The sequence below is a fragment of the Lontra canadensis genome, unplaced genomic scaffold (assembly GCF_010015895.1).
Source record: "Lontra canadensis isolate GAN:19392208 unplaced genomic scaffold, GSC_riverotter_1.0 scaffold7, whole genome shotgun sequence".
NCBI classification, from domain to species: domain Eukaryota; kingdom Metazoa; phylum Chordata; class Mammalia; order Carnivora; family Mustelidae; genus Lontra; species Lontra canadensis.
This window is the reverse complement of record NW_022631001.1, coordinates 16,523,400-16,547,336: the sequence shown is the minus strand read 5'-3', so window position 1 is coordinate 16,547,336 and position 23,937 is coordinate 16,523,400. Positions and strand designations below refer to the sequence as shown.

The 23,937-nt window shown below is 38.9% G+C and overlaps 2 protein-coding genes across 3 annotated transcripts in view; one reads left to right on the top strand and one right to left on the bottom strand.

Annotated features, from left to right (window-relative positions):
• The window catches only part of PRCP (prolylcarboxypeptidase), a 72,148-nt gene extending 70,186 nt beyond the window's left edge, over positions 1-1,962 (bottom strand). Inside the window, exons 1-2 of one of the 2 annotated variants that reach the window (XM_032852964.1) lie at positions 1,913-1,962; positions 657-839 (exon numbers count right to left, since the gene is read on the bottom strand). In XM_032852964.1, the coding sequence (XP_032708855.1) occupies positions 657-824 (168 nt within the window). In that variant the 5' untranslated portion in view covers positions 825-839; positions 1,913-1,962. Of the gene's footprint in view, positions 1-656; positions 840-1,425; positions 1,632-1,912 lie in introns of those variants that run through there. The other variant, XM_032852965.1, reaches the window with a different exon arrangement.
• A 77-nt stretch (positions 1,963-2,039) lies between these two features.
• Positions 2,040-23,169, top strand: DDIAS (DNA damage induced apoptosis suppressor). The gene is made up of 5 exons (XM_032852963.1): positions 2,040-2,102; positions 11,588-11,716; positions 18,074-18,235; positions 19,143-19,260; positions 20,360-23,169. The coding sequence occupies exons 2-5, from the start codon at positions 11,604-11,606 to the stop codon at positions 22,859-22,861; spliced, it is 2,895 nt and encodes a 964-aa protein (XP_032708854.1). The 5' UTR covers positions 2,040-2,102; positions 11,588-11,603; the 3' UTR covers positions 22,862-23,169.
• The last annotated feature ends 768 nt before the right edge of the window (positions 23,170-23,937 follow it).

The following is a 23,937-nucleotide window of genomic DNA, read 5'->3' as shown; positions in this document are numbered from 1 at the left end:
AGCCAAGCACAGGCATCAAGGCTATTTTAAACTTCTAAACTCAAGCTTCAGAACCATAGAAATGCTAACCCCCACCCTCAAATCTTGACTCTCTCCTACTATTTCCTCTACAAGCATGGGCTACACATAAGTTCAGTCTTATGGAGAATAGGAATGGTTAAAAACTCTTAAAGGGTTACAAAATCAACTTTGAGCTAAGCAAGAGATGACAGGCTGGCGTTTTAGGCTGAATACTAAATATTATCTAGTAAGATATTGGAAACGTGTATTTAGAGGCTGCTTAGGGACAAAGGATGACTGTCACCACGGAGTAGGAGACAGAGTTGGCATTAAATAATTATAATTTGACGGGAGGTCAGGGGAATTTGAATTAGGGCATCCTCTGAGAGCCGAAGAAGTTGAAGTGACTATCATAGCCAATTACAGAAGAAAGTGTGGAACCAGGATTGATGTTATATTACTGGTAACGGGAGGAGAGATATTAAACAGAACTGAAACTTAGTGTCGCCCTCTGGGAGTTGTGAGCCAAAGATCGAACAAGTCCTAGGCATTAGGATCTGAAAGTCCGGGTGGGCTATGGTGCTAGACTCGGGTCTATTACACCGGAGACTTCGAAACATCAAGTCTTCCCCCACACCCACCCTGCTCCGCCTTACCTTCTGTTGGATGTAGTGAACCGAGTAATTCTTGGCAACAGTACGGCGGAATGTGGAACTGGCTGACCAGCGCAGGCTGCTGAGGGCCTTCATGGCCGGCGGTACATGGAAGGCGGCCCCGGGCGTCAGGATAGCCAAGAGCAGGAGCAGGACGGTGGGACGCCCCATGCCTCAAGCTGGCGGCTGCAGTTCGGGTGGGAGCGAGACGGGTAGATGCAGCGAGCTAGAGCCGAGCCCAACCACAGCTCCGCCCACCGCAGATAAGCTCCTCCCCGGTGAAGACCAAAGCCACTCATCCCCGAGGCAACACCGCCCACACCTGGTCACCCAAACCACACCTGGTCACCCAAACCACACCGCCCCCGAACCCGAGGGCGCGGCAACTTTTCTTGTTCCTCTCGTGCAAGGCCCCTATAGAGTCCAGCTTCATCGCGGTTACAGCCCAAGCCGACCCTTATCATCCTTGGACTTCCTCCTATCTGACCGCCAGAATCCCATCCTTTCCTAGAGCGCTCCACAGATCCACCTTTCCAGCTGTTCCCTGCTGGCCTCAATTCCATTGCCACACCCCTTGCCCTCCGCAAACCCATATGATAATAATAGCAGCTACCATGACAATTTCTTGAGCGTTCTCTAAGGTCACTATATCGCTAGACATAATGGCACACACATCAACTCATCTAACTTACGCATCAGTGTGTCGTGTATGATTGCCCCTCCCATTTACTGATGAAGAAACTGAGTCCCCAAGAGAGGTGTAGAGACTTACACTGGGTCACTCCGCAGACCGCTCGGTCTGGCTCCTTGCACCCCACTTCCATTAAGTCAGTCAACCACCTCCTGTGGTACTCTTGTTCATGGGTCACCCCAAACCTCCATGTTGCCCACATAACCCATCCCTTAACTGGAGTCGCCGGGGCCCACATAGCCCCGGGTCAAGTTACGTCCTGGTCCCTTCTTCCAGAATACGCCCCCTTTCTTTTCCCGGCTCGGGACAGCCCGCTTCAGGTCCCGCTTCCTCACCCCCTTCCGTCTTCATCTCGCCACCAACCCCTTTACCCAGCTTCCACTCCTCCTTCCAGTCACCCCGCTGAGCCCCGACTGGAGGGGTGCTACCACCACCTCTTGGGATCCCTATACTACCCCCAAAACCAACTTTATAGACTACGCCACGACTCCACTAGTCAGAGAAGAACATTCGCCAAACGCTGTCTCTACCCACAGTTTGACGAAAATGGTCGTTCCCAAAAACTCACAGAACGCAGTGTTCAATCTCCACCCTCGGCGGCGCCTTCTTCTGATTGGCTGTGAGGAACCACTGCCAAAGCGTCACTTCCGGCGGAAAAGGACGCGGGAGATTCGATTAGAAGCCGCCTGGCTGGTCGCTAAGTCCTGGGGGTCTGCACCATCGAGCCTTGCCGGGGCAGGTTCCGTCCTCAGCTTAAGGTGAGGAACTATGGGAAGAGATTCTCGGGACGCGAAAAGGGCGAGACCCCTAACGAGGTCCTCAATGTCGTTATAAATGAGAATAGGACATTCTATGTTATTTTTTTTTTCAGGAGTTAGTCTTTTCTGTAAAAGGTTTCTGAGAGTAAAGAGAAAAAGGTCAGTCATTTAAATTTTAGGCACTGCTGTTGATAAGAGTTCAGCTAGCGTTTACTCAACATTTACTAAGCCATCGAGCTAGATGTGGGTGAGCGTCTGGAACCGGTAATACAAAAAGGGAAAGTACTACTCCTGCTTTTGGAGTGCTCAGAATTAGAGATTTTGCGGGCTATGCCGAGTAATGCGTGCTGAAAGGGGTCTTTTTCTTTTTTTAAGATTTTATATATTTATTTGAGAGAGAGTGAGAGAAAGCACAAGAGTGGGGTGAAGGGCAGAGGGAGAAGCAGGCTTCCCGCCAAGCAGGGAGTCCAGTGCGGGACTCGATACCAGCACCCTTGGGATCCTGACCTGAGCCCAACGCAGACGCTTAACCGACTGAGCCACTCAGGTGCCGGAAAGGGGGTCTTTTCAAACTGCTTTGATGGCCTAGAGGGAAAAGTGCTTATCAGTGTGCTCAAACCAGAAACTTAAGAGTTTTCCAGATTCCTTCCTTCTCTCACCTTCAGCTCGCCCTTAACCAGTCTCTGAATATCTCAAATGCATTCAATTTACACCAAGACTGCTACATAGGTAGGCGACTAGCCTCCCAGCGGCTTTTACTTCAATTGTGTTATTTTCCAATCCAGTCTCCTCATTGCCAGGCTATAAGATAAGTCGCAGATCTGGTCAGGGCACCCCCCCCCTCCCCGACATTTAAAAGCTTTGTTGCCTCCTTTTTGCCCTCAGGCTTAAGTCTAAACTCCTTCACTTATTTTACAGGGCCTTTCTCATCTAGCTTTTGTGCACCTCTGAGCTTTTTCACCACTCTAGCCCTAGGCTCCAGCCCTGTGGAAGGAATGTCTTTTTTGAATTCCTCAAATGCACCACCCCACCTCACCTCCAGACCTAACCCCATCCCCACCTTGGCCAGTTTTTACTCCTTCCTTAACCTGTATTTTATTAAGTCAGGAAGCCCTTCCTGACCTTGCAAGACTGGGTCACAGAGTACCCAGTAGTTAGTCATCCTGCAGGTAGTTTTAAGTGCCTTCCTTTGCCAAGAGTTACTAGGTACTGGTATTACAATGGTGAACAAGTTAGATTCCTCACCAAATACAACTTAAACCTTTGATGGATGGAGTTAAGGATAATGGGAAACTGAGTTAGGTTGGTTTGGGATGGCCTTTCTGAGGTCTTAAAACACAAAATTCAACCAAGTAAATTTGAAGATCTATTCAGCTTTATTAAATGATTCAGGTAGCATCTTAGTAACAAATAGAAGGGCGTTCCGGGAGGGTTGTACAAAATAGGTTTTTATGGGAAAGAGGGTAGGGCTAGAAAGTTATTAGCAAAAGAAAGGATTGTTCCAAGCAAGGTCACTCTCCCTGCTGATGGGGGAGCAGAAGTCTTATCATGCTGATTACCTTTGATAAGATGGAGAGAGCCCTTGTTGGCCTTGATCCTAATTGACCAGTTAAGACTGTATTTCTGCGGAAGGTTGAAAACTGCAATTAGATTAGGTGTTGAACATCAATTTGGGGACCCTGCCTAAATGGACTCGATTTTGGGTCTGTGGTTTTCTTTTTAACAGAGGAGTTGACTCTTAGAGTAAGGCCTAAAAGATGAAAATGATCCAGCTATGCAATAGAAGGAAGAACATTCCAGAATGAATAGGTTGTGCAAAGGCCCTAAGGTAGAAAAGAGCTTGGCACCTGAGTGTTCAAGAACTTAAAGAAAGACCGGTGCTGCTTGAAATGTATTCAGAAAGGACAGGTGGTGAAATGGGCCTTGAGAGATGAGCAGCGACCAGATCATGCAGTTAAGAGGCTATTGCAGCAGCAGAAGTAATAGGTGATGGTTTGAATTAAGGTGGTGGCAGAATATATGGGGGGAAGTGGATGGTGGTTTTTAGATATGGAAATAGATCTGAGGACGTACAGATGGATAGAATGTGGGATTTGAGGGAAAAGGGAATGAAAGATGATTCCTAGGTAACTGACCTGACTTAACTGATTGGAGAGTAGTGCCATTTGCTGAGATGGAGAAAACTGTAAAAAAAAAAAAAAAAAAAAAAATGTGGTGTCTGTCTGATCAGATTGGGGCCTCCAGATGTGGGGCAATGATCGGTTGGAAATGGGTAGCACAGGCAGTGAAAGAATTCACCCAAGACAGCACAAAGGAGGTAGTTTACTGAATATACCACAAACGAGAGGCAGGCAGGACAGCAAAGAAGAGACGTCCTCCACAAGAGGGTGGGGCTGTTATTTCAAGAAGGAAGGTGAAGAGGTATGGAGACATACAGAATTTTTTCTTTTTGGTACTTTGGTACTTTGAAACTTTTTGGTAACTGTTCCTGATTGTAAGTAACCCATTGGTCTGTTAGGGACGATGGATATTTTGAGGTAGGTCACCTGATAGGCTTGTCTGTATTCAGCCAAGTGGTCACTGGGCCCTTTTGCCTTGCTGTACATACCTCTGCTCAAGCCTGTTGTCTAAAAGCGATCTTTACAAAGAAGTTTAAGAGGAAACTAAGAATTCAAGTTTTTTACCTATTAAAACTTGAAGTATCTATGAGAAGTGAAAATAGTTGACTCTCCATAACTGTCCCCTGGGTGTGGAAGTCTGGAGCTTGCAGATATAGTATGTACCTTTGTGTCACTGCCTTAGTAGTTACACATTGTCTTAGCCAACAGTTTTTAAGTGTCTTGAACACAAGAGCCTGTGTTTTTTTGTCTGTAACTCTTTCCTCCTCCCCATCCCTAAAATAGTATTACATTTACCACAAATTCAATAGACAAACTGTGGTACTCACTAAGAATTTCTTGGGTGGTTCTTGGATTTTTTGTTATTGTTGTTAGGGTTTATTTTGTTTTGTTTTAAATAGGCTCCACACCCAACATGAGGCTTGAACTCATGACCCTCAGATTAAGAGTCACATGCTCTACAGACTGAGCCGGACAGCAGCCCCTTCTTGGGTAGTGTTTTTAAAGTATTTTTCACCAATATTTCTCCAAATAAAAGAGGTTTTGTTTTTTTGTTTGTTTAGTTTTCTGTCTCCTGCCTTCTCATCCCTTTCCAGAATTTTCATGTTAATGTAAATCATTTCTCAAGGACTTGTTTTGACTACTTTTAGAAAAATTAGACAAGTATGCACCCTTGAAGGTGACCATTAGATAGTTTTAAGTGAACAACTTAAAATAGCTGAGGCCTCTTGGGCCTGTGTAATATGAAACAGGAGATCTGAGAGCAACAATGTGACAGATTTTCTTGTACAGCAAGAACAGTTTGGGGAGTATAGAGGCTGCCCCAAGATGGGGCACTCTGGCATGAAGATTATTTTGAGTTAAAAAGCAATCAAAACCCAGCAGATTCAAGAAGAGCCCTTTACTTCCCCCCATAACTGCCTTAAAAGAATGTAGATAGAGGACCTCATCCAAGATGAGAGGTATCTCCACATTGTGATACATAGTAAGGTATGGTAGAAAGGAGAAACCTAGCAAGGCCTGTTTGATCAAAGCCCTCTCTTATTCCCATTGTTTCTGAGTGGCCCAGCAAACATTTGTTTGCCAAACATTGACCCTTTTTAATTTTTTTCTGAGGATTGCATGCCTTCTCGGAGGAAGTCCTGGACCCCTACCCACTTCTACTTAGTTCAGGGTGACATATGTACCTCATTTTGCCTGACTGTCTTTGGAATTTTCAGGATTGTGTGAATTCCCTCTGTACACATGCTGTTAAATTTGATTTTCTTGTTAATCTGTCTCATGTTACTTTGATTCTTACTGCAGCTAAAAGCACCTTGAAGAAGACAGGAATTCATGTCCTCAACAATGTTAAACAATTAAATTTTTCTTCAAGATCTAACATTTAATAAGAATTATTCTAGATTTTCTAGTCTAGCCCAAAGGAGAAAAAATTATGTCATTGTATGTGCATATAGTGGCATGGTTTTTGTTTTGTTTTTAAGATTTTATTTATTTGAGAGAGAGTGCAAGAGCAAATGAGATTGAGAGAATGAGTAGGGGGAGGGGCAGAGGGAGCCGCAAACTCCCTGGGAGCCCAGAACAGGACTGGATCCCAGGACCCTGGGATCATGACCTGAGCGGAAGGCAGACACTTAATCAACTGAACCACCCAGGTGCCGTGGTTTTTCATATTGAGGTGTCTTCTAGAAAATTGGTAGTGAAGGAGTTTAGATAAAAATAGAACAAAGATTTACAAAATAATCTAAAAGAAACTGTAATACTCTCAAGCTTTATGACTTAACTGTAACCACATTAATCACAAGTGTTGTTCACCATCAGACAGCCTCAGTGGCTAGGCCAGTGATTTTCAAGTGTGGGCAACATAAGCATTATCTTGTGAGATGTGCAAAATCTCTGGCCCTCATCCCAGATTTACTGAATCAAACTCAAGTTGGAGCCCAGAAGTCCTTTTATCAGGCTCTCCCGGTGATTTTGATGGACACTAAAGTTTGAGAACCACTTGGCTAGTATGAAAATGGATGGTGATTAATGAGTTTTGTATCTGGGCCCACTGACAAAACCATCTCTAATGAGAAAAGAACACATCAACTATATTAGCCTAATTCCCTTAAAATACTTGATTCACCTAATACCCCTTTTTCAAGCAACTTCCTCTTTCTAATTTGGTTTAACATATAGTTACACCCAAAAGAAAATGTGTGTTTAAGTTGTGTCCCTTCCCTGTGACTGTAATTTTTCATGGTAAATTAATAAAGCATCTTTGGATATGGTTTAGATCCCCATATAGCTTGACTAGAAAGAAAGCATGTATTCTATGTTAAATACTGGACCCCACGTATTTTAATAAATCTCAGTCAGTCTTCTTCATTCTTGGACATTCCTGGGAAATCTGGGACTTCAAAACAAAAGCTAACTGAGGTCCTAATTAGTTCCCATCAACCTATCCTAACATATATTTTTCTCCCCCGCCCCCATCTCAACCTCCTTGTTTCTACTTTTAAGTGTAAGAGATGGAGAGGACCCAAGGCTTTCTTTGTATGTTATTTCTAAGTTCACTACCTAGTATTTTTATTATATTTATTCATTTTTTAAAGTATAAACATAATACGTTTTCAAAATACTTTAAACATATAAAGAAAATTAAAATCACCTTTAATCTGACAACTGTGAAAAATTGTTTCCAGAAAAAGATTATGTATTTGCCTAATATTCTCCATCCTCCAAGCTACGACTAGATTAGTCCCCTCATATTTTCTCATAGCATTATGTATATTTCTTTTTTTTTTTTTTTTAAGATTTTATTTATTGATTTGACAGAGAGAGATCACAAGTAGACAGAGAGGCAGGCAGAGAGAGAGAGAGAGAGAAGGAAGCAGGTTCCCTGCTGAGCAGAGAGCCCGATGCGGGACTCGATCCCAGGACCCTGAGATCATGACCTGAGCCGAAGGCAGCGGCTTAACCCACTGAGCCACCCAGGCGCCCCGCATTATGTATATTTCTTTTATAGAATTTGCCATGTTATTAAATTTTTTGTGTGATTATTGTCCATTTTGCCCATCACTTATCCTCCAGCACCTGGTATTTAGCAGCTGCACAATGAATAACTGATAAATTGAACTGGAATATGATTTTCTGGCTGTGATAGAGCTGAAAGAAATTAAATGCTTCTTCACCATCCTTCCCAAGAAAATCAAGAAGAAAAATAAATTGCAAGAGGTACTATTTATGAAATTGTTCCCAAGTCCATTGTAAGATTTTCATAACTTCGGTATTTACTTGTTCCTGATGTTTCATTCAGTTCTCTATCAAACATGATTCTACAAGTCAAGCAGTAGAGAGAGAGATAAATTAGATGACAAATGTCATAAAGGAAACACTGTAAAAACAGCAAAAAGTAACAGTGGCTGCCTGAAAGGATTTTACTGGATTTTTGTCTACTGGACAATTAATGAGAACTCCTTTTGCCATTTTCTGGGGCTTACCAGATGAAACACAAATAGTAAAAATAGTTGACTGACCTTTTTCATTTTAGTTCTCAAATTTGCCTTTAAGTTGTAAATACTGTCATTTTTTTAGACATACTTATTTGACCCGCTAGAGGGCAATAGACCCTTAAATAAAGACAGTTTACCCAACTTAAAAACACAGCAATTAGTGCTTGCACAATTAATTTAGAAATTAATCCCAAATATTTCTGATTGTGTTTTCATTTGTTGTTGAGCTGTCTGCCCAATTAGTAAGCATCTTATTTTGCATTGTTTTTTCTATAACATTTAGCACAGTATCCTAGTTATCTTTAAGGTTTAATCCATTTCCTAAAGTTTTAGTTTGATAGCAGTTGTGTCAAGAATATGATTTGATATAAGTTCCCCATATAGTTGTGGTACAAAATAAAACTTTATTTTAGAACCCTAAAGAAGATAGTCTCTGCTCATTATATGACCACAGTTAAGGGGGAAAATGGAAATGAGGATATAATGCAAATGTTTAAAGTAAGTTTTAAATACGGTACTGTATATCAAACTACTCTGTGCCTGCTGGTGTGTATGTATACAAATATAAGATTATTTTGTGATTTGGTAAAATTGGGTTTTATATTTAATGGTGTATGGTAAAACCAGCTTAGGAAGAAGAAGGCTGAAAATCAGGAAGGAAGTTAACAGCTGAAGTTCAGATTAACAGTTTTTGAGCTTGGTCCTGGGTATATAATGAGATGGTACTTCTAAGATCTTACTCTGTTCCAGAAGAAAACATTAAACAGATAAGTTTATTAGGATGTGATAAGTGGCAAATTAAAAAATAGAGTCCTTTACCTGGGAAAGCTTCCTGGAGAAAAAGGCCCTTAAGAAGACTTCTTAAAGAAGAATAAGCATTATTCAGGAAAGTGAAAGAACATTTTAGACAGAGGAGGAAGGAAAAGAAGCAGAGACAGAGAAATGTAAAACACATTATAGTAGGGGAGTGTTCAGGGTTAGGGAAGAGAACAAGGGTTACAACTCAATATTATTTTTTTGTGTTCTCTTTAGCATAAATTACTAACACTTAAATAACAAGAGAGAGCCAAGGAAAGAGGTGTTAGGGAAAATAAAACCGAATGGAAATAATTAGACAAAACAAATGTCAGACCTCTTAATAGAGAAAGACTTTTTAAAGGGGGCTTTAAATAAAAAGGGAAGGAAACCTATTATGTTGCATATACCTACTCCTATAAAATTTTTTCTTTAAATTGGAAAATTCTGCTTATGGTTTTTTATTCAGTGAATATGGATTAAGAACATACTTTGTGGGCACCTGGGTTGCTCAGTTGATTGAGCAACTGCCTTCGGCTCTAGTCATGATCCCAGAGTCCCAGAATCGGGCCCCACATTGGGCTCCCAGCTCCATGGGGAGTCTGCTTCTCCCTCTGACATCCTCCCCTATCATACTCGCTCTCTCTCTTTCTCTCTCTCTCTCTCAAATAAATAAATAAAAAATCTTAAAAAAAAAAGTGTACTTTGAACTAAGCCCTGGGGTATATAGTAGAACACAAGATAGACCACATCCCTTTCTTCAAGGAACTTTGAGACTAGAGGGGTAGAACAAACAAAAATAAGGTGATATATGCAATTTCATTGTTGGATATATCACAAGCAGGATTAGTACTATGAAGGAATAAAATGGGTGATGTCATAAAAGATTAAGAAGAAAGGTGTGTCTACTTGAGATAAAGTGGAGCTCTCTGAGGGGTTATATTGGAGTTACAGATTGAAGGATGAGAATGAGCCAACTATTTGAAGAATACTCTAGGCAAAGAGAAAAGTACAAAAACCTGAGGAGGGAAATTGGTGTGTCTGAGGAGCAGAAAGAAGGCTAGAAGGATTGAAGTGCAGAGATTAAGCAGGAGAATGTTACAGGGTGAGGTAAGGAGGCAGGGCTAGATGACCAAGAGCCTCATAGGCTATCTAAGGAACTGAGGGTTCATTCTAAATAGCACAATTTTAAGAAGGTTGACATTTTTCAGGTAGGGAGCTTTGCCCTACTTTATCTCCCAAAGCTCATAAGTAGCTGTACCACCATGTTACACCCTTCCACAAACTGGATTTTAGAGGAGATGTAGAGGGAAGATGCCTTTGCTGACCTACATTCCATCATTTGTGGTGTTGGAAAGGAACTTGAGGTTAGGAGCACTAATGCAGTATTTTGTGACCTTCCTGTCTTCCCCTTGTATTCCATTCCTCTATTCTACTTTGTCCTTAGAGATTACCATGTGACCTAGATGACAACCAAATCTGGGATTACATGTCTTCTTGTGGTAGAACCTTACTAATCATGTATCCGGAGGGTCCCAAAACAAAGATGATAACAAAGAACAAAGAGTTAGGATTAGATTTTTTATTTTTTCTATGTTCCCTTTAATAACATAGGTCAGTGGTTTACAAAAATCCTTTATGTTTCATCTTTACAAGTTTTCATCTTACTGCCTTAGGTGGCAAGATTTTATTTTCACAGAAATGTTTTGCTTGTTAGAATTGTTATCACTTTAGATTTCCCTTCCATAATCACCACATTTCTACATTTATGGTCATCCTTAGGAAAAATGATATCTAAAAGAGTCTATTATGATTTTTAAACTAATTTCCATTTTGTCTGATTTTGCTAATGGCAGTCACAGAAACAGTTCCACTCATTTTCAGAAATTGAAACCTTTTCTATATGTTTACAAATGAAAAATTTATGATAAAGTTCTATCTTGAACATGTACAGAAGCTTTAATTTCAAAAATTTATATCATGCTATAAATAAGCTAATCCATTTTTAAAATTTTGATAAACCAACATTGATTTTTTAAAAAGAGAACATTATTCTACTTCTGAGTGTTTTATAAAAGGATCTTAAATCTCTCATTTGACTATGTAACATTTTTATTTGTTTGCAGAATCAGAATTGTCTTTTTTTTTTTCTTTAAGTTGTATAAAAATATATACACTGAAATCTAGTAAAGGGATTTTTCTTTTTTCAGCCTAAAAGCACCATTACCCTAAGTTTATTTAAGTTCCTTCCAGTTAACGGAAGAAACAAGTTCTTAAAGCTCTTCTAAAGTTGTCAAAAGGATTAAATTATATCATTCCTGAATTACAGGGATGCAGCATTTATTTAAAAACAGAAAATTTGTTTGAGCTACTCTATTTTAAATCGTATTTTCTTGCTACTAACACTTTTAATTAGGCAGAAAAATAAAATGAGTTTTTCAATATCTTGACACATACCACAAAAGACACCTATTTGAATGCTTTACAGTGGAGGCTAAGTTGTTTTCGTAAGAAGTGAATTATGTACATACAATGAAAGATTTTCCATTCATCCCATGGCTATTTTGTTTTGCAGGCTGCAGTGAGAACATATGAATAGAGGAAGAAAATTTCTTTTGGCCTCAGTTCTTGCTCTCCAGAATTCCAGTTTTACATATCCTTCATGTCAGAAGTGCTTCTCTCGGATAATCCTGGTCTCCAAAAGGTAAAAGCAAAGTCTGTAAGCATAAGAGAGGAAATATGTGTGTACGTGTGTATTTCCTATAGCTCAACAGCAAATAAGGATTAAATTCACCATACCATACATTATCCCAAGAATGGAAAGGAGACTAACTGTGCTGGAGTGTTTAGGGAAAGGACTTGTTGAACCAGGACTACAGGTGAGAAGGGGACACGTCATCTGTTGTGGGAGCCAGAGCATTGGCCTTCAGGCTGGACAGAGGGACAGCAGTAGGGAGAGTTGCCACATTCAAATCTCTCTGAGGCAGGGTAGAGCGGTTAGTAGATGTTTCTGTCTCTGTCTTTTCTACCCTCAAGCCCTGAACAAGACTCTAGCTATTCTTTCTTCATCTTGTGCTGATTCTGAAAGGAGTCTCTAAGTCTCCTTGTAAGTTGTGGTTCCACACAGACCTAGTGGTATCTGATCACCTCCAGGTCCCAGGTCTGGCTCATGGACCTGCACAGAAAGAACCATGCGCAGAAGAGGCACCAAGCATGGAAGCCTGGCTCAAGTGTGTACCTCAGGAGACCCAGCCTTTCCCAGAGAGTGAAGATAACCAGAGTCCAGGGACAAAGGATCGCTGTTAAAACCACTCATTACTGAAGTGGAATCACAGGTGTTCTCAGAAAAACTCACCACCAGCACCTCTACATTTGAAGCTACCTCTGAAGTTGAGGACACTTTAGAGCAGCAACAGAGAAATCCCAAATTGGAGAGACTGAGTCAGTCCCCTTCCCAGTGGAAACATTTCAGGCAGGTGATTGACACCCATAAGAAAACTTCCGCAGGGAAGGAAGACCATAAATATAGTGAATGTGGTGAAGTCTTCATTTATAATTCATGCCTTATAATCCACCAGAGAATTCATTCTAGAAAAAAACACTTTAAGTGTAGCACCTGTGGGAAAACCTTTAACCAGAGCTGAGACCTTGTTGAGCATCAGAGTATTCATACAGTTGAGAAAAATCCTACAAATGTCATGAGTATAGGAAGTCCTTCAGGTGGAGTGCTCATCTTATTCAGCATCAGAGGATTCATTGAGAAGAGAAGCCCTCTGAGTATAATGACACTGGGAAGACTCAGTCAGAGTTCATATCTAGGTCAGCATCTGAGAATGCACAGTGGAGAGAAACCTTTTATATGTAAAGACTGTGGGAAAGCCTACAGATGGAGTTCAGCGCTCCTTAGACATAAGAAAATTCATTCCAGAGAAGAACCTACCCAATGTGCTGAAGGTGAAAACACCTCCAGACAGAACTGTACTTTTGTTTAGTAAGTTGTAGAACTAGATTATATTAAAGCTATAAATTATTTTTTTAAAAAATCACCATATACCAGGACAGATTGTCTTGGGTTGGTTCTTTAAATCCAGAATAGAATTGTCTGGTAATCATCTAGGGTGGGGCGGTGGTGGGGGTGTTCAGGTTACCGCCAAGCCTTTGCTAAGTACCTGCTTTAGAGAAGACAAATACCTTCTCGAGAGTAAATCCAATCCTGATGCAAAAACTTAGTCCACTTCTGGGATATCCCTGGAATGGTGTAGGGTTTGTTTGTTTGTTTGTTTATTATTTGTTTATTTTCACTTCATACCCAGATTATATTTTTTTTTAATAAATAAATTCCTTCAGAAAAGGGACTATTAGAGAAATCTCTGTACCTTTCAACAGCTTGACACACAACACTTTATTTGTGGTCCTGAGATGCAGGCCAATTATACCTGAAAGTCTAAGGTTCTTTGATTTTTAAAGTATAAGTCAGGATTAGGGTTGGAGTTCCTTAAGAATACTTTCTTTCTGGGGCTGGGTGGTTCAGTCAGGTAAGCATCTGCCTTCCATTCAAGTCACGATCTCATAGTCCTGGGATGGAGCCCTGTAGTGAGCTCCATGCTCAACAGGGATTTTGCTTGTCCCTCTGCCTCTCCCCCGGCTTGTGCTCACATGTGTGCTCTCTTTCTCCTTTTTCCCTCTCTCCCTCTCTCTCTCAAATAAATAAATAAATAAATAAATAAAAAGAATACTTGGGGCACCTCAGTGGCTCAGTAGGTTAAGTGTCCAACTCTTGGTTTCAGCTCAGGTCATGCATGGAGTCTGCTTGACAATCTCTCTCTCCCTCTGCCCCTCCCCCCAACTTGCATAAATAATTTTTTTTTTTTTTTAAAGAATACTTTTCTTTCTGCCTAGAGGAGAGAATATATAGTAATTATTTGGTAGTAAGTAAGTAAAAATACTGTGCCAGCAATATTCTTAAATAGTCAAGTTAGCATTTAATGGGGAAGGATTAGCAGTTCCAGCCCCTATGTAGACTGAGAAGAGTTCCTTCTAGTAGTTATCGCTGTTCTTTTATTGAGCCATTCTCTCAAGCATTCATTTGTAAACTCAGAAACACCCTGTTTGTGTTAGTCATCATTAAATCCTTAACATCCAGCACAAAGGTCTAGTTCATAGAAAATACACAGAAGAGGCTCCTGGGTGGCTCAGTGGGTAAAACCTCTGCCTTCGGCTCCGGTCATGCTCTCAGGGTCCTGGGATCGAGCCCCGCATTAGACTCTCTGCTCAGCAGGGAGCCTGCTACATGCCCCCCCCCCGTACTTGTGATCTCTCTCTCTTTGGCAAATAAATAAATAAATAATTAAAAAAATATTTGTTAAGTGAATGAATAAATGACATTATGATAGTGTTTATAAGTATACTTACTGCAGGGATGCCTGGGTGGCTCAGTTTGTTTTGTTAAGCGGCTGCTTTTGGCTCAGGTCGGGATCCTAGGGTCCTGGGATTGAGTCCCACATCTGGCTCCTGGCTCAGCAAAGAGCTTGCTTTTCCCTCCCACTCTGCCTGCTGCTCTCCCTGCTTTGTACGCTCCCTCTCTGTCACGTGAATAAATAAAACCTTAAAAAGATTATTTTAAAAAGTATACTTATTGTAATATATCATGATGATTAAAAAGCATAATTCTCTGGAGCCAGACTCCCAACCCTGTCACTTGAATTATCTGGGCTTTCAAAATGGGGAGGGTAATATTTGTGTCATAGGGTTTTTATAAGACCTTGAGTTAATATACACAAAATGCTTAGAACATTGTGTGATACATAATCAGTAGTCAATACATGTGAAATATTTTTTAAATTGTTTTGTTTGCTTTTTACCAAGTTATTTCTTATCAAGGTAACCTGCAACAAAAATATACGTTGAACAATATTGCCATTATTGCCTCTTTGGTCTGGTAATAACAATAGATAACATTAATGAATGTTGACCATTTGCTAAGCACTATGCTGGGAGCTTTATAAGCTTATCTTTTAATACAACAGCCCTGTGAGTGATGCTATTAATGCCAGCCTTCAAAGGAGAATATTAAAGCTTAGAAAAGTTAAGTAACATGCCCCAAATCACACAGCTAGCTAGTTAGTGGCAGAAACATATTCAACCCTAAACATTTTGGCTGCTGTTTGCATTACCTAATCACTATATTACCTTCAGATTAACAGTGGAATTTGTATCCAGAATGACATCACTGCCCCCTCTTTCCCAGAGCTTAAGAAGCCCTGGGTAAGGGAGTTCTGACTGAACTATTTAGGTATACAACAGATTGAGCAAAGAAGGAAATATGAGGATCCAGTAGTAGTTATTAAGTCAGACTTTAAAGAAATTTACAAACAATAAAACAATGCCCTTCTCTTGATGCTATTTTTTTTTATTTTGGAACACAGTTATTTTTCATAAAGATTATTTTTTTTTGGTTAACCACGCAATGGATCTATTATTTGAGTAGATTAATAAATATTTTTTTAGATTTCTCAATTTTAATTTCTTATTTTCATTAATATCTCATATTCAGTTAAAAATATGGGTAGATATTAGACACATAGAAGTTCTCTGACGTTCTCAGTTTTTAAAAATATAAAGGGGCCTGGGTACCTGGGTGGCTCAGTTGGTTAAGTGACTGCCTTCGGCTCAGGTCATGATCCTGGAGTCCCAGGCTCCCTGCCCCTCCCTGAGACCAAAAAATTTGAAGACTGCTGTTCCATTAACAAATGATGTTTCTGGAAAATGTGCCTCTAGAAGTTGAATCAGGGGACTGTTTTGAATGTGTTGTCTCTACCCTTGCTTCTCAAAAGGTGGTCTGAAAACAGCTGTATCAGCTGATCTGGAAGCTTATTTGAAAAGCAGAATCTTGGGTCTTGTCCCAAACCTAATGAATCAGAATCTTTATTTTAACAAAATAAACAAGGTATTTACAAATGGAGCAATTGAGGTGAATTTTATGACCCAAATCTAAGGATTTCAATTCCTAGCCTGTAGTTTTTCCTTCAGTGATGTCTTATGATAACTGTAAGAACTGTAAGGCTAATGATGAACTGTTTTGCAAGCAGAAGACCAATGATAGTCTAACAAAAACTAGGTTTTTAGTATTAATGCATATACACACTAAATTATATACACTTTAATATATTTATATTATCATTATAATATTTAACATAATAAATATGTATAATCCAAGAGGAATAAAGCTGGATTAAAATAAATAAGTGTCAGTATGGACTAATAGATTAGAGGTTTTTAAACTTTAATATGCATAGAAATTCCTGGGCTGCTTAAAAACATTTGTAAACTGCAAAAATGCTGATACATATTTTTCTAAGATTTGCCAAGAGGTTAACATTAGACTTGAATGTATTATTAATATGTAAAAGTAAGGATAGATGAATGGATTGGCATGCAGCCATTTTCAGTGTAGCAAAAAGCAAAAAAATAATTAGCACAGATCTAGTGGAATCAGTAATTTAAACAAAGGATTAACCTTTGTTCAAAATAGTCACCTTGTGAGCTATGGATTTTAGGCTCCCCCTGGTGGCTTTCTGGCAGTAACCAAAATTATACAACTATCTCTAACATTATTTTCTATTTGCATTTTGCCTTTCATTTTTAAGCCAGATCATTAGGGTTATGAAGGAAGAATAAAATTCTAGGATTAACCATTACCATAAGATGTATTAAGAGGTCAGTTTGCTAAATTAAGAACGTGAAAGTGGCTATCAGAGTTAAAGACATTGCAGAAAACTAGAAAGGAGAGAAACACTAGAAATGACAGTAATCATCACAGTATTTAGTATAATTATGGGGACGAAGCAGACTGACAACATTAATTTGGCAAGATCTGCACTACATCCTTTCCTTTTTTTTTTTTTAAGAGTTTATTGGAGAAGAGAGAGAGAGCATGCACCAAGCATGTGCACACAAGTGATGGGAGGGATAAAGGGAGAGGGAAAGAGAAAATCTCAAATAGACTCTGCTGTGCTGAGCCCGGAGCCTGACCTGGGGCTGGATCTCACTACCCAGAGATCATAACCTGAGCTGAAATCAAGAGTCCTGTGCTCGCTTGACTGAGCTATCCAGGTGCCCCTATTTATTTTCTTTCTTACATTTTGTCACATTTTATTCTTCAATCCTGTTTTGTTTTGTTTTTTTTTACAGATTAGAAAATCAAGGTTTAAGTAATTTGTAACTATCCCAAGACCAGACCACTAGTACATAACAGTAGAGTTACAATTAACCACAGTAGTTTTTGCCAAGAAAGCCTTTGGTCATAGTTATATATTGCCTTTAAAACAACTTTAAAAATGTTTCACACCTAATTTTGGTAACCTAATAAATTCTCAGCATATTCCAAAGAATAAAAGAAAGTACATGTTCTTACATTGGTGAGAAAAAGAAAACTAGGTACTTTGTATATCAATATTTATTAAATGTTTCAAGATTACTCATCATTCTCTTAACAGATATTATTCTCTTAAAAGATAGATATTAAACATCAGGTCTTATGTTGGTGTGGTCATTGTTTACTTTGACCCCCCCAATTCCATAATATGCCTCAATTTGTTAATGGTAATTTAGCTACCTAATAAGAATATCTTTTTACCTCCCCTTTCCTTTACTTACCCTCTCTCTTTTTCTCCCTCCCTCTCCCTCTTCTTTTCTGTCTCTCCTTCTCTCATGCACACAGGTTTTATTTTTCCTTTTTTTTTAAGTAAGCTCCACACCCATTGTGGGGCTCAAACTCACTACCCTGAGATCTAGAGTTGCATGCTCTACCAACTGAGTCAGCCAGGCACTCCTTCAGTTTTCTATCAATTTGGTGCTACTTAATTTAAGTCAGGAAAAGTAGTTCTCATGAATAGAGAAATTAAAAAGATCCTGATCTGAAATCATTTAAGAATATGAGTTATATAAGTACATTTGTACACAAAACATTATTTTTAATCTTTACTTTTCCAGATTTGTTTTCCATAGTTTAAAAAAAAAATAGTGAACATCTGTGCTTTTTTTTTTTCCTCCACTTTCCCAGGTCTCATTGTCCAAAATGTGGCTCTACTGGTAAAGCTGAAAATGCCAATTATAGATACAAACTTTCCTTAAAAGTTGCAGAATCTAACAAATTACTTGGCATTACTGTATTTGGAAGCTGCTTAGATGCATTTTTTGGTCTTACAGCCACTGGTTTGCACAGGTAAGACTATTTAAAGTATTTTTTTTTCCTTAGCTACTCTTTTAGTATATCAGTAGAATTTGAAGATACATGTTTTTAAGGTAATACACATTTAGTGGAAAGATAATCACTTGACCTCAGATTATCAGTTCCTTTAAAAGGTGATCAAATAAATAGAAAGGTATTTATTTCCTCATTATATATTATGACAATGTTAAGCTAGGCTCCTTTTTTTCAGGGAAATTTAGCTGTCGTAAAAATATTAGTTTACAATACTCTAATCCATATTAGAGGAATATAAGATAAGAAAGTAAAATTGTTTCAAACTAAAGGATTATCCAGACTGAGGTTAGCATTCAAGTAGCTAAAGTCCCTTAAAATGGAAGAAGCCATTGAGAGAATATTTGCATACCAGAGGTTGAAAATTTGTCATTTCTTTCACTTGCACTGCAACATCATCTGCATAGTTTGACCTGTTGAGGTGTCCTGAGATGTAAGAATGATATAAGCGATTAAAGCTTTTTCTTCCCTTCCATCTCCTACTCTCGAGAATACTCTGTTACTTGCCAGAAGATAATCCTGTCCATTTCCTTGTAGTTGAGAACAAGCTGGATTATCAAAAGAAGAAAGACTTCCCTCTGCTTTGAGGGCTAGAGATCCCACTACTACTCCTACGGCTGCTTTTCAAATAAATGCTGGGCTTGATTCCTAGAAAGGGATCCACTTTATACACGCTTGATCATTTTTTACTTTCTAAGCTATGGGAAACTAGAGGGAGCAAAATGCCTACCGTTTAAAGTCTTTTTTTTTTTTTTCTATATGTCACTCACAAGGTTTATGCTGCATTTTCAAACTAACTATTTTTTTTATGGCAAGTTAAAAGTTCAAAGCTTTTGTCTTCACATTTTTAATTTTCTTTCCAATCAAGGTACATTCAGGATCCTAATGAAATTTCAGAAACACTGGACAATGATGCAGTTCGGAACCTATTAACTAAAGCAGTTGAAATTTTCTTTGTTGGACAAAGCTTTATTTTTGGAGTGACGGTAATTGAGACTAGCTTTCTTTTTAGTATTCTGTTAACATTTTCATTGTAATAAAATAATTTTAATTTTCTGAATAGTCTTTAGGAGTCGTACGTGTAAGAGTCTGTAGAAGCACTTAAAACTGTAAAAATAGGCTAACCGCGATCTGTTAAAACACCATGTGTGACAGCTTCCTCTTTCAAGTCATAAGAGGCCAGTTCAGATGCTTTCATAACTTTAAAAATGTAAATTAATTTTAAAGTCAGAATAGTTAGATATTTTGTGTTGATATTTGGTGTTTATTTCACTCTCCAAAATTTGTTTAAATTCTGTAGTAAAACTTAACTCTTTATTGGTTTGATTCTATCATCTGTAAAAGGAGGAGAGAATTAACATGGAAAAGAAAGTTTCTGAGTATTTGTTACTCTAAGAATAGGTGGGAAGAATGGTCTTAAATAATTACAAAAGTGATTGTAGAAGTTATAAGAATATACTGACTCTGTAGGAATAATTGTTTTCTGTCTCATCTATGCTCAAGGGAACAAATAGAAATTTTGCCCACACTTGAATCCAGGTTTCAAAAGAGGGAATAGAGCATTCCACAGCTAAACATTAAGAAAAAATCAAAGTAACAGTGAAATCAGGAGCCATGGAGCTTTTTGTTGTTGTTGTTAAAATCTTAGATCGTTTTTGTTCTTTTCTTTTTTTTAATGAGTGAGAACTTTTCCTTAAACATTTAAAGTTTCTGGAGTCGAATGAGAAATATAATAGTAGGTACTATTGAGCAACTACTGTTTGCTTGGCACTGCAGTTTTCCTTGTGTTACTGATAATATAATAGTCCTGCATATTTATCCTTATTTTATACATGAGAGAACTAACGTTCAGAGAAGTTAAATAATTGTCCAAAGCCCCAACAGTAGTAAATGTTAGAACCAGTCTCTTTACTCCAAGGTTTATTTCTATTACTTTATGCTACTCTGCCTAAAGCACTATAGGAATTGAAATTATGGGGTAGAAGTTATAACTGTGTCTATTTTAATCTGTTAAGTCTCTGTTTCACTTTTGAGTCAAAAGAAGAGATTTTTGTTCTCATTTAAATTCATTTACTACTTTCACAGAATTTTGGAAACCGAGATGGACAAGGTTCAGATTCTAATAACTTCTTAAAGCAATGCTCTAACCACAGGAGAGAAGTTAAAGCATTAGTAGCTTGCCAGATTGTTCTACCAGACCCAGGTGTTGCCAGCTTCACTGTCATTGACTACTTCCATCAGCTTTTGCAGATTTCTGATTTCAGGAAACTTGATGGTGGCACCCAGGCATCAAGTAGCCACTTACTTGCTTCAGAACACACGAATAGTGATCTCAGCAACATCTCTGACCCTGACAGCAGTTCTTGTTTTTTCGAGTCCCATAGCAGAGGTAATTTTTCAAGATTCTGGCAGGCATCACTTGAACTCACTTCCACTCTTTCACACCTAACAAATGATGATTTTTCGGCTTCAGAACAAAGCAAGGCCATTGGTACTCTTCACCAGAACAGAAAGTACATCTCTTTTACAGAGGCCACTGCTTCCAATAATAGCTGCCATGATGCCTTTCAGGGTTCTTGGAGCCTTGTTTCATACGTGGATAAAAAGAGTACAGCACAGAAGTTGGATGAAGAGCTTGGCTTACAAGCTTATCAGCCCACCGCAGTCCATAGCAGTCATGAAATCAGAGTTACTCACCCTAATATTTTCCCTTTGAAAATGCAAGAGCTCCTTGAGTCAGGTAATAAAAAATCCTTCCACAGTGCAGTGGAAATTAAAAATAGCTATTCCCCACGTGAGCCCACATGTCACCAGTATCATGATTTAGATAACCCCAGTAGCCTTCAGGAGAGATCTACATGTTGTCCACCTTCATCACTCAGACTTGAAGAGGTAACTGGTGGTTCCCAGGACTCTGACGCTGAGATTTGGGATGATCTGCCATTCTCTGAAAGCCTGAATGAGTTTCTGGCAGTTATTGAAAGTGAAATTGCTATAACCCAGACAGATGCCAGTAGTAGGAAATGTCTTCTAGATAATGACATCGATAGATTACATGCAGACCACAGCAGGTTATCTGTGACTTCCCAGACAACTACTGGAACCGTCCATATACCACCTGTAGCTTTAAGATCATCTCAATCAACCATCAAAACAAGCTGTAGCAAAGATAACTTCCTTTCCAACCGTGAAGCAAATCCAAGTCGTAGTGTTCAGAAGGAGTCACAGTCAAATAACACAGCAGAGGCTGTCTCTATAAGTAGTAATGGAAGTGAGATTTCTGAATATTTTCCACCAAATTCTTGTCAGTCAGCTCTGTTTCCATCTTCAGAAGGTTTAGAAACAACAGGTACTCTTAAGTCTACCAGAATTCCACCACATAGGGCTGAAATTTCACTTCAGTGCAGTACTTCAGAGAGTGACCATTCTTATCTCAGTAGCAAATATATCAAAAGATGTGGAGAAAAATCATTTTCAGAAATGAGTGAAAAGTTGGTAACTTTGTGTTCAAGGAGATGTAATATTTCTGACTTTTGCAACTTAGAAAATAAACATTATAGGTGGCCAAAGAACCAAGGCGACAGTTTTACAATCTGCAGAAAGCTTACATATCCTTTAGAAGCACTTTGCAGTAGTCCCAAAAGTACAAGTACGCTGAAAGAAATGCCTTGTGGACATACCAACAATAACTTAACACAGAACTATTTTACTGGTCATGAAGGTAGTAGCTACAATGCTTCTGCTGATCTCTTTGATGATAGTGCTAAAGAAATGGACATTACAACAGAAATTACTAAAAAGTCACAGGACATTTTGTTACAGTGGGGAAAATCTTTGGCAGAAAGTCATCATACAGAAACAGATTTCTCACTGAGATCACTTCCTGAGAATTCCAGCCAGTTTTCACAAAAGTTAACTTTGCAAAGCATATCTGCCTCTGTGTGTCCAAGAACGTGTTCTTCTCCACCTCATTTTCGGGCAGATTCAGAATATGATTTTGGAGATAGTCAAGACTTTGTTCCGTGTTCACAGTCAACTCCAGTCGCAGGATTCCACCAAACAAGAGCTCATGGGGTAAAAGGAGCTTTCAAAAATTTACTTGTTTTTTATTCCGATCTTGATGTTAACTATAAAAAAAGAAGGATTTCCTCTGAAAATGATGCACACCAAGCCACCTATAGGTGTCCAAACAATGTAAAGACACCCAGCCAGAAATTCAGAAGCCCTATTAAATCTGGTATTACACAACCAGAGGTTTTCAATAGTCCTATTGCTGAGTGTCCTGAAACTGATAATGAATGGGTTCCTCCTACCACAAAAAAAGTATTTCCTAGAGAGATGCTTGAATTCCAAGCCGTGGGTCTAAGGAAATGCTCTGCTGCTTGTGATTCTACTGATCAAGAAGAATTACTGAGAAAGAAACTGAAATGTGTCAAACGAAGAACAAGTTCAGGCTGGCTTTCCAAAGAGTCAGTTTTAGGACTTGATTCTTGTTCAGAAGTCCAGCGTTGCTTTCCATTTTCAGAAAATTGCCCGCCTGCAGTGCCTGAGAATAAAAACAGTTGGTCTCCTGAATTATTTTCATAGAAAGTCAACCTGGAGCTAGCTGCTAAGCTTTTAAAGGTAAGTCTGTTTGGAAATTTTTGCCTGCTGTTGTATGGAAAGCAGTCTTGAATTTTGAAAACTCAAACAAAAGCAAATAGAAAATAGGTTTTTTTTGTGCTTTTTAAAATGTAAAACCATTGTTTTTCCCACTGTTTTATCCAGACTACACTCGTTCAAATACTTTGGCACTTTATCTTATTGTTGATTGTCCTTTAGTGATATTGTTAATTTTGCTTGTTAAAAGTATCTGTTAAGATCACATGTACAGTCAGAAATAAAGCTTTTGCAAACCAAAACTTAAAGTCATAATTGTTCTGCCCAGCTCAGAAAATGCCTGCTATGTATTAGGGCCAACTACAGTGCTTCGTTTGTGATACAAAGCTATGAGACCAGTAATCTCAAAAAAATTTTAGTCTCCTGGGTAAGACAGACGTAGACAATTTCAGTACAATGCAGTAAATGCAATGATAGAGGTTTTTAATGGGTACTAAAACATTTATGTTGCTATGGGAGCATGGTAGAGAATCAATTAACTAAGCAACATATATGGGTTGGGGATAGAATCAATAAAAACTTGCTGTTTAGAGGTAAATGTGAAACAGTCATTTTTTTATTTGGTAAATATTTATTGAATGGTTACTGCGTACCAGGCACTGGGCTAGGTGCTAGGAACTCGAAAATGAAAGTCAAGCCCATTCCTTCAAGAAACTCATGGTCTATTAGTGTAAACAAACAATTAGTAAACATCTGGCAAGTTCTGTGAAAGGAGATAAGCTTGAAGGGCTCAGAGGAGCAAAAATGAGTAGTTTCTAGACTCTCTTTGGCAGCATCTAAGCTGTATCCTGTGAAATCTTTAACCTATGTAAAATATGAAATCTTATATGTCTTTTTGCCGTTTGCCACAGCAGCTATTCCAAATCTTCCCTCTTCATACCTCCAACCTAGAGTACTCTCCTTGCCTCATGCATCATGGAGAAGATTGAGATCACTGGTTATTCCCTCAGCTTCCCACACCCATAGCTACCCACTGGTCTGTACTCATCCACAGCTTCTTTAAT

What these genes read in the sequence shown, in the direction of transcription:
- DDIAS (XM_032852963.1), top strand. Translation starts at nt 11,604, where the DNA reads ATGAATAGAGGAAGAAAATTTCTTTTGGCCTCAGTTCTTGCTCTCCAG. An exon ending in ATAATCCTGGTCTCCAAAAG is followed by an intron (nt 11,717 to 18,073) that starts GTAAAAGCAAAG and finishes CCACTTTCCCAG; the next exon opens with GTCTCATTGTCCAAAATGTG. An exon ending in ACAGCCACTGGTTTGCACAG is followed by an intron (nt 18,236 to 19,142) that starts GTAAGACTATTT and finishes TTTCCAATCAAG; the next exon opens with GTACATTCAGGATCCTAATG.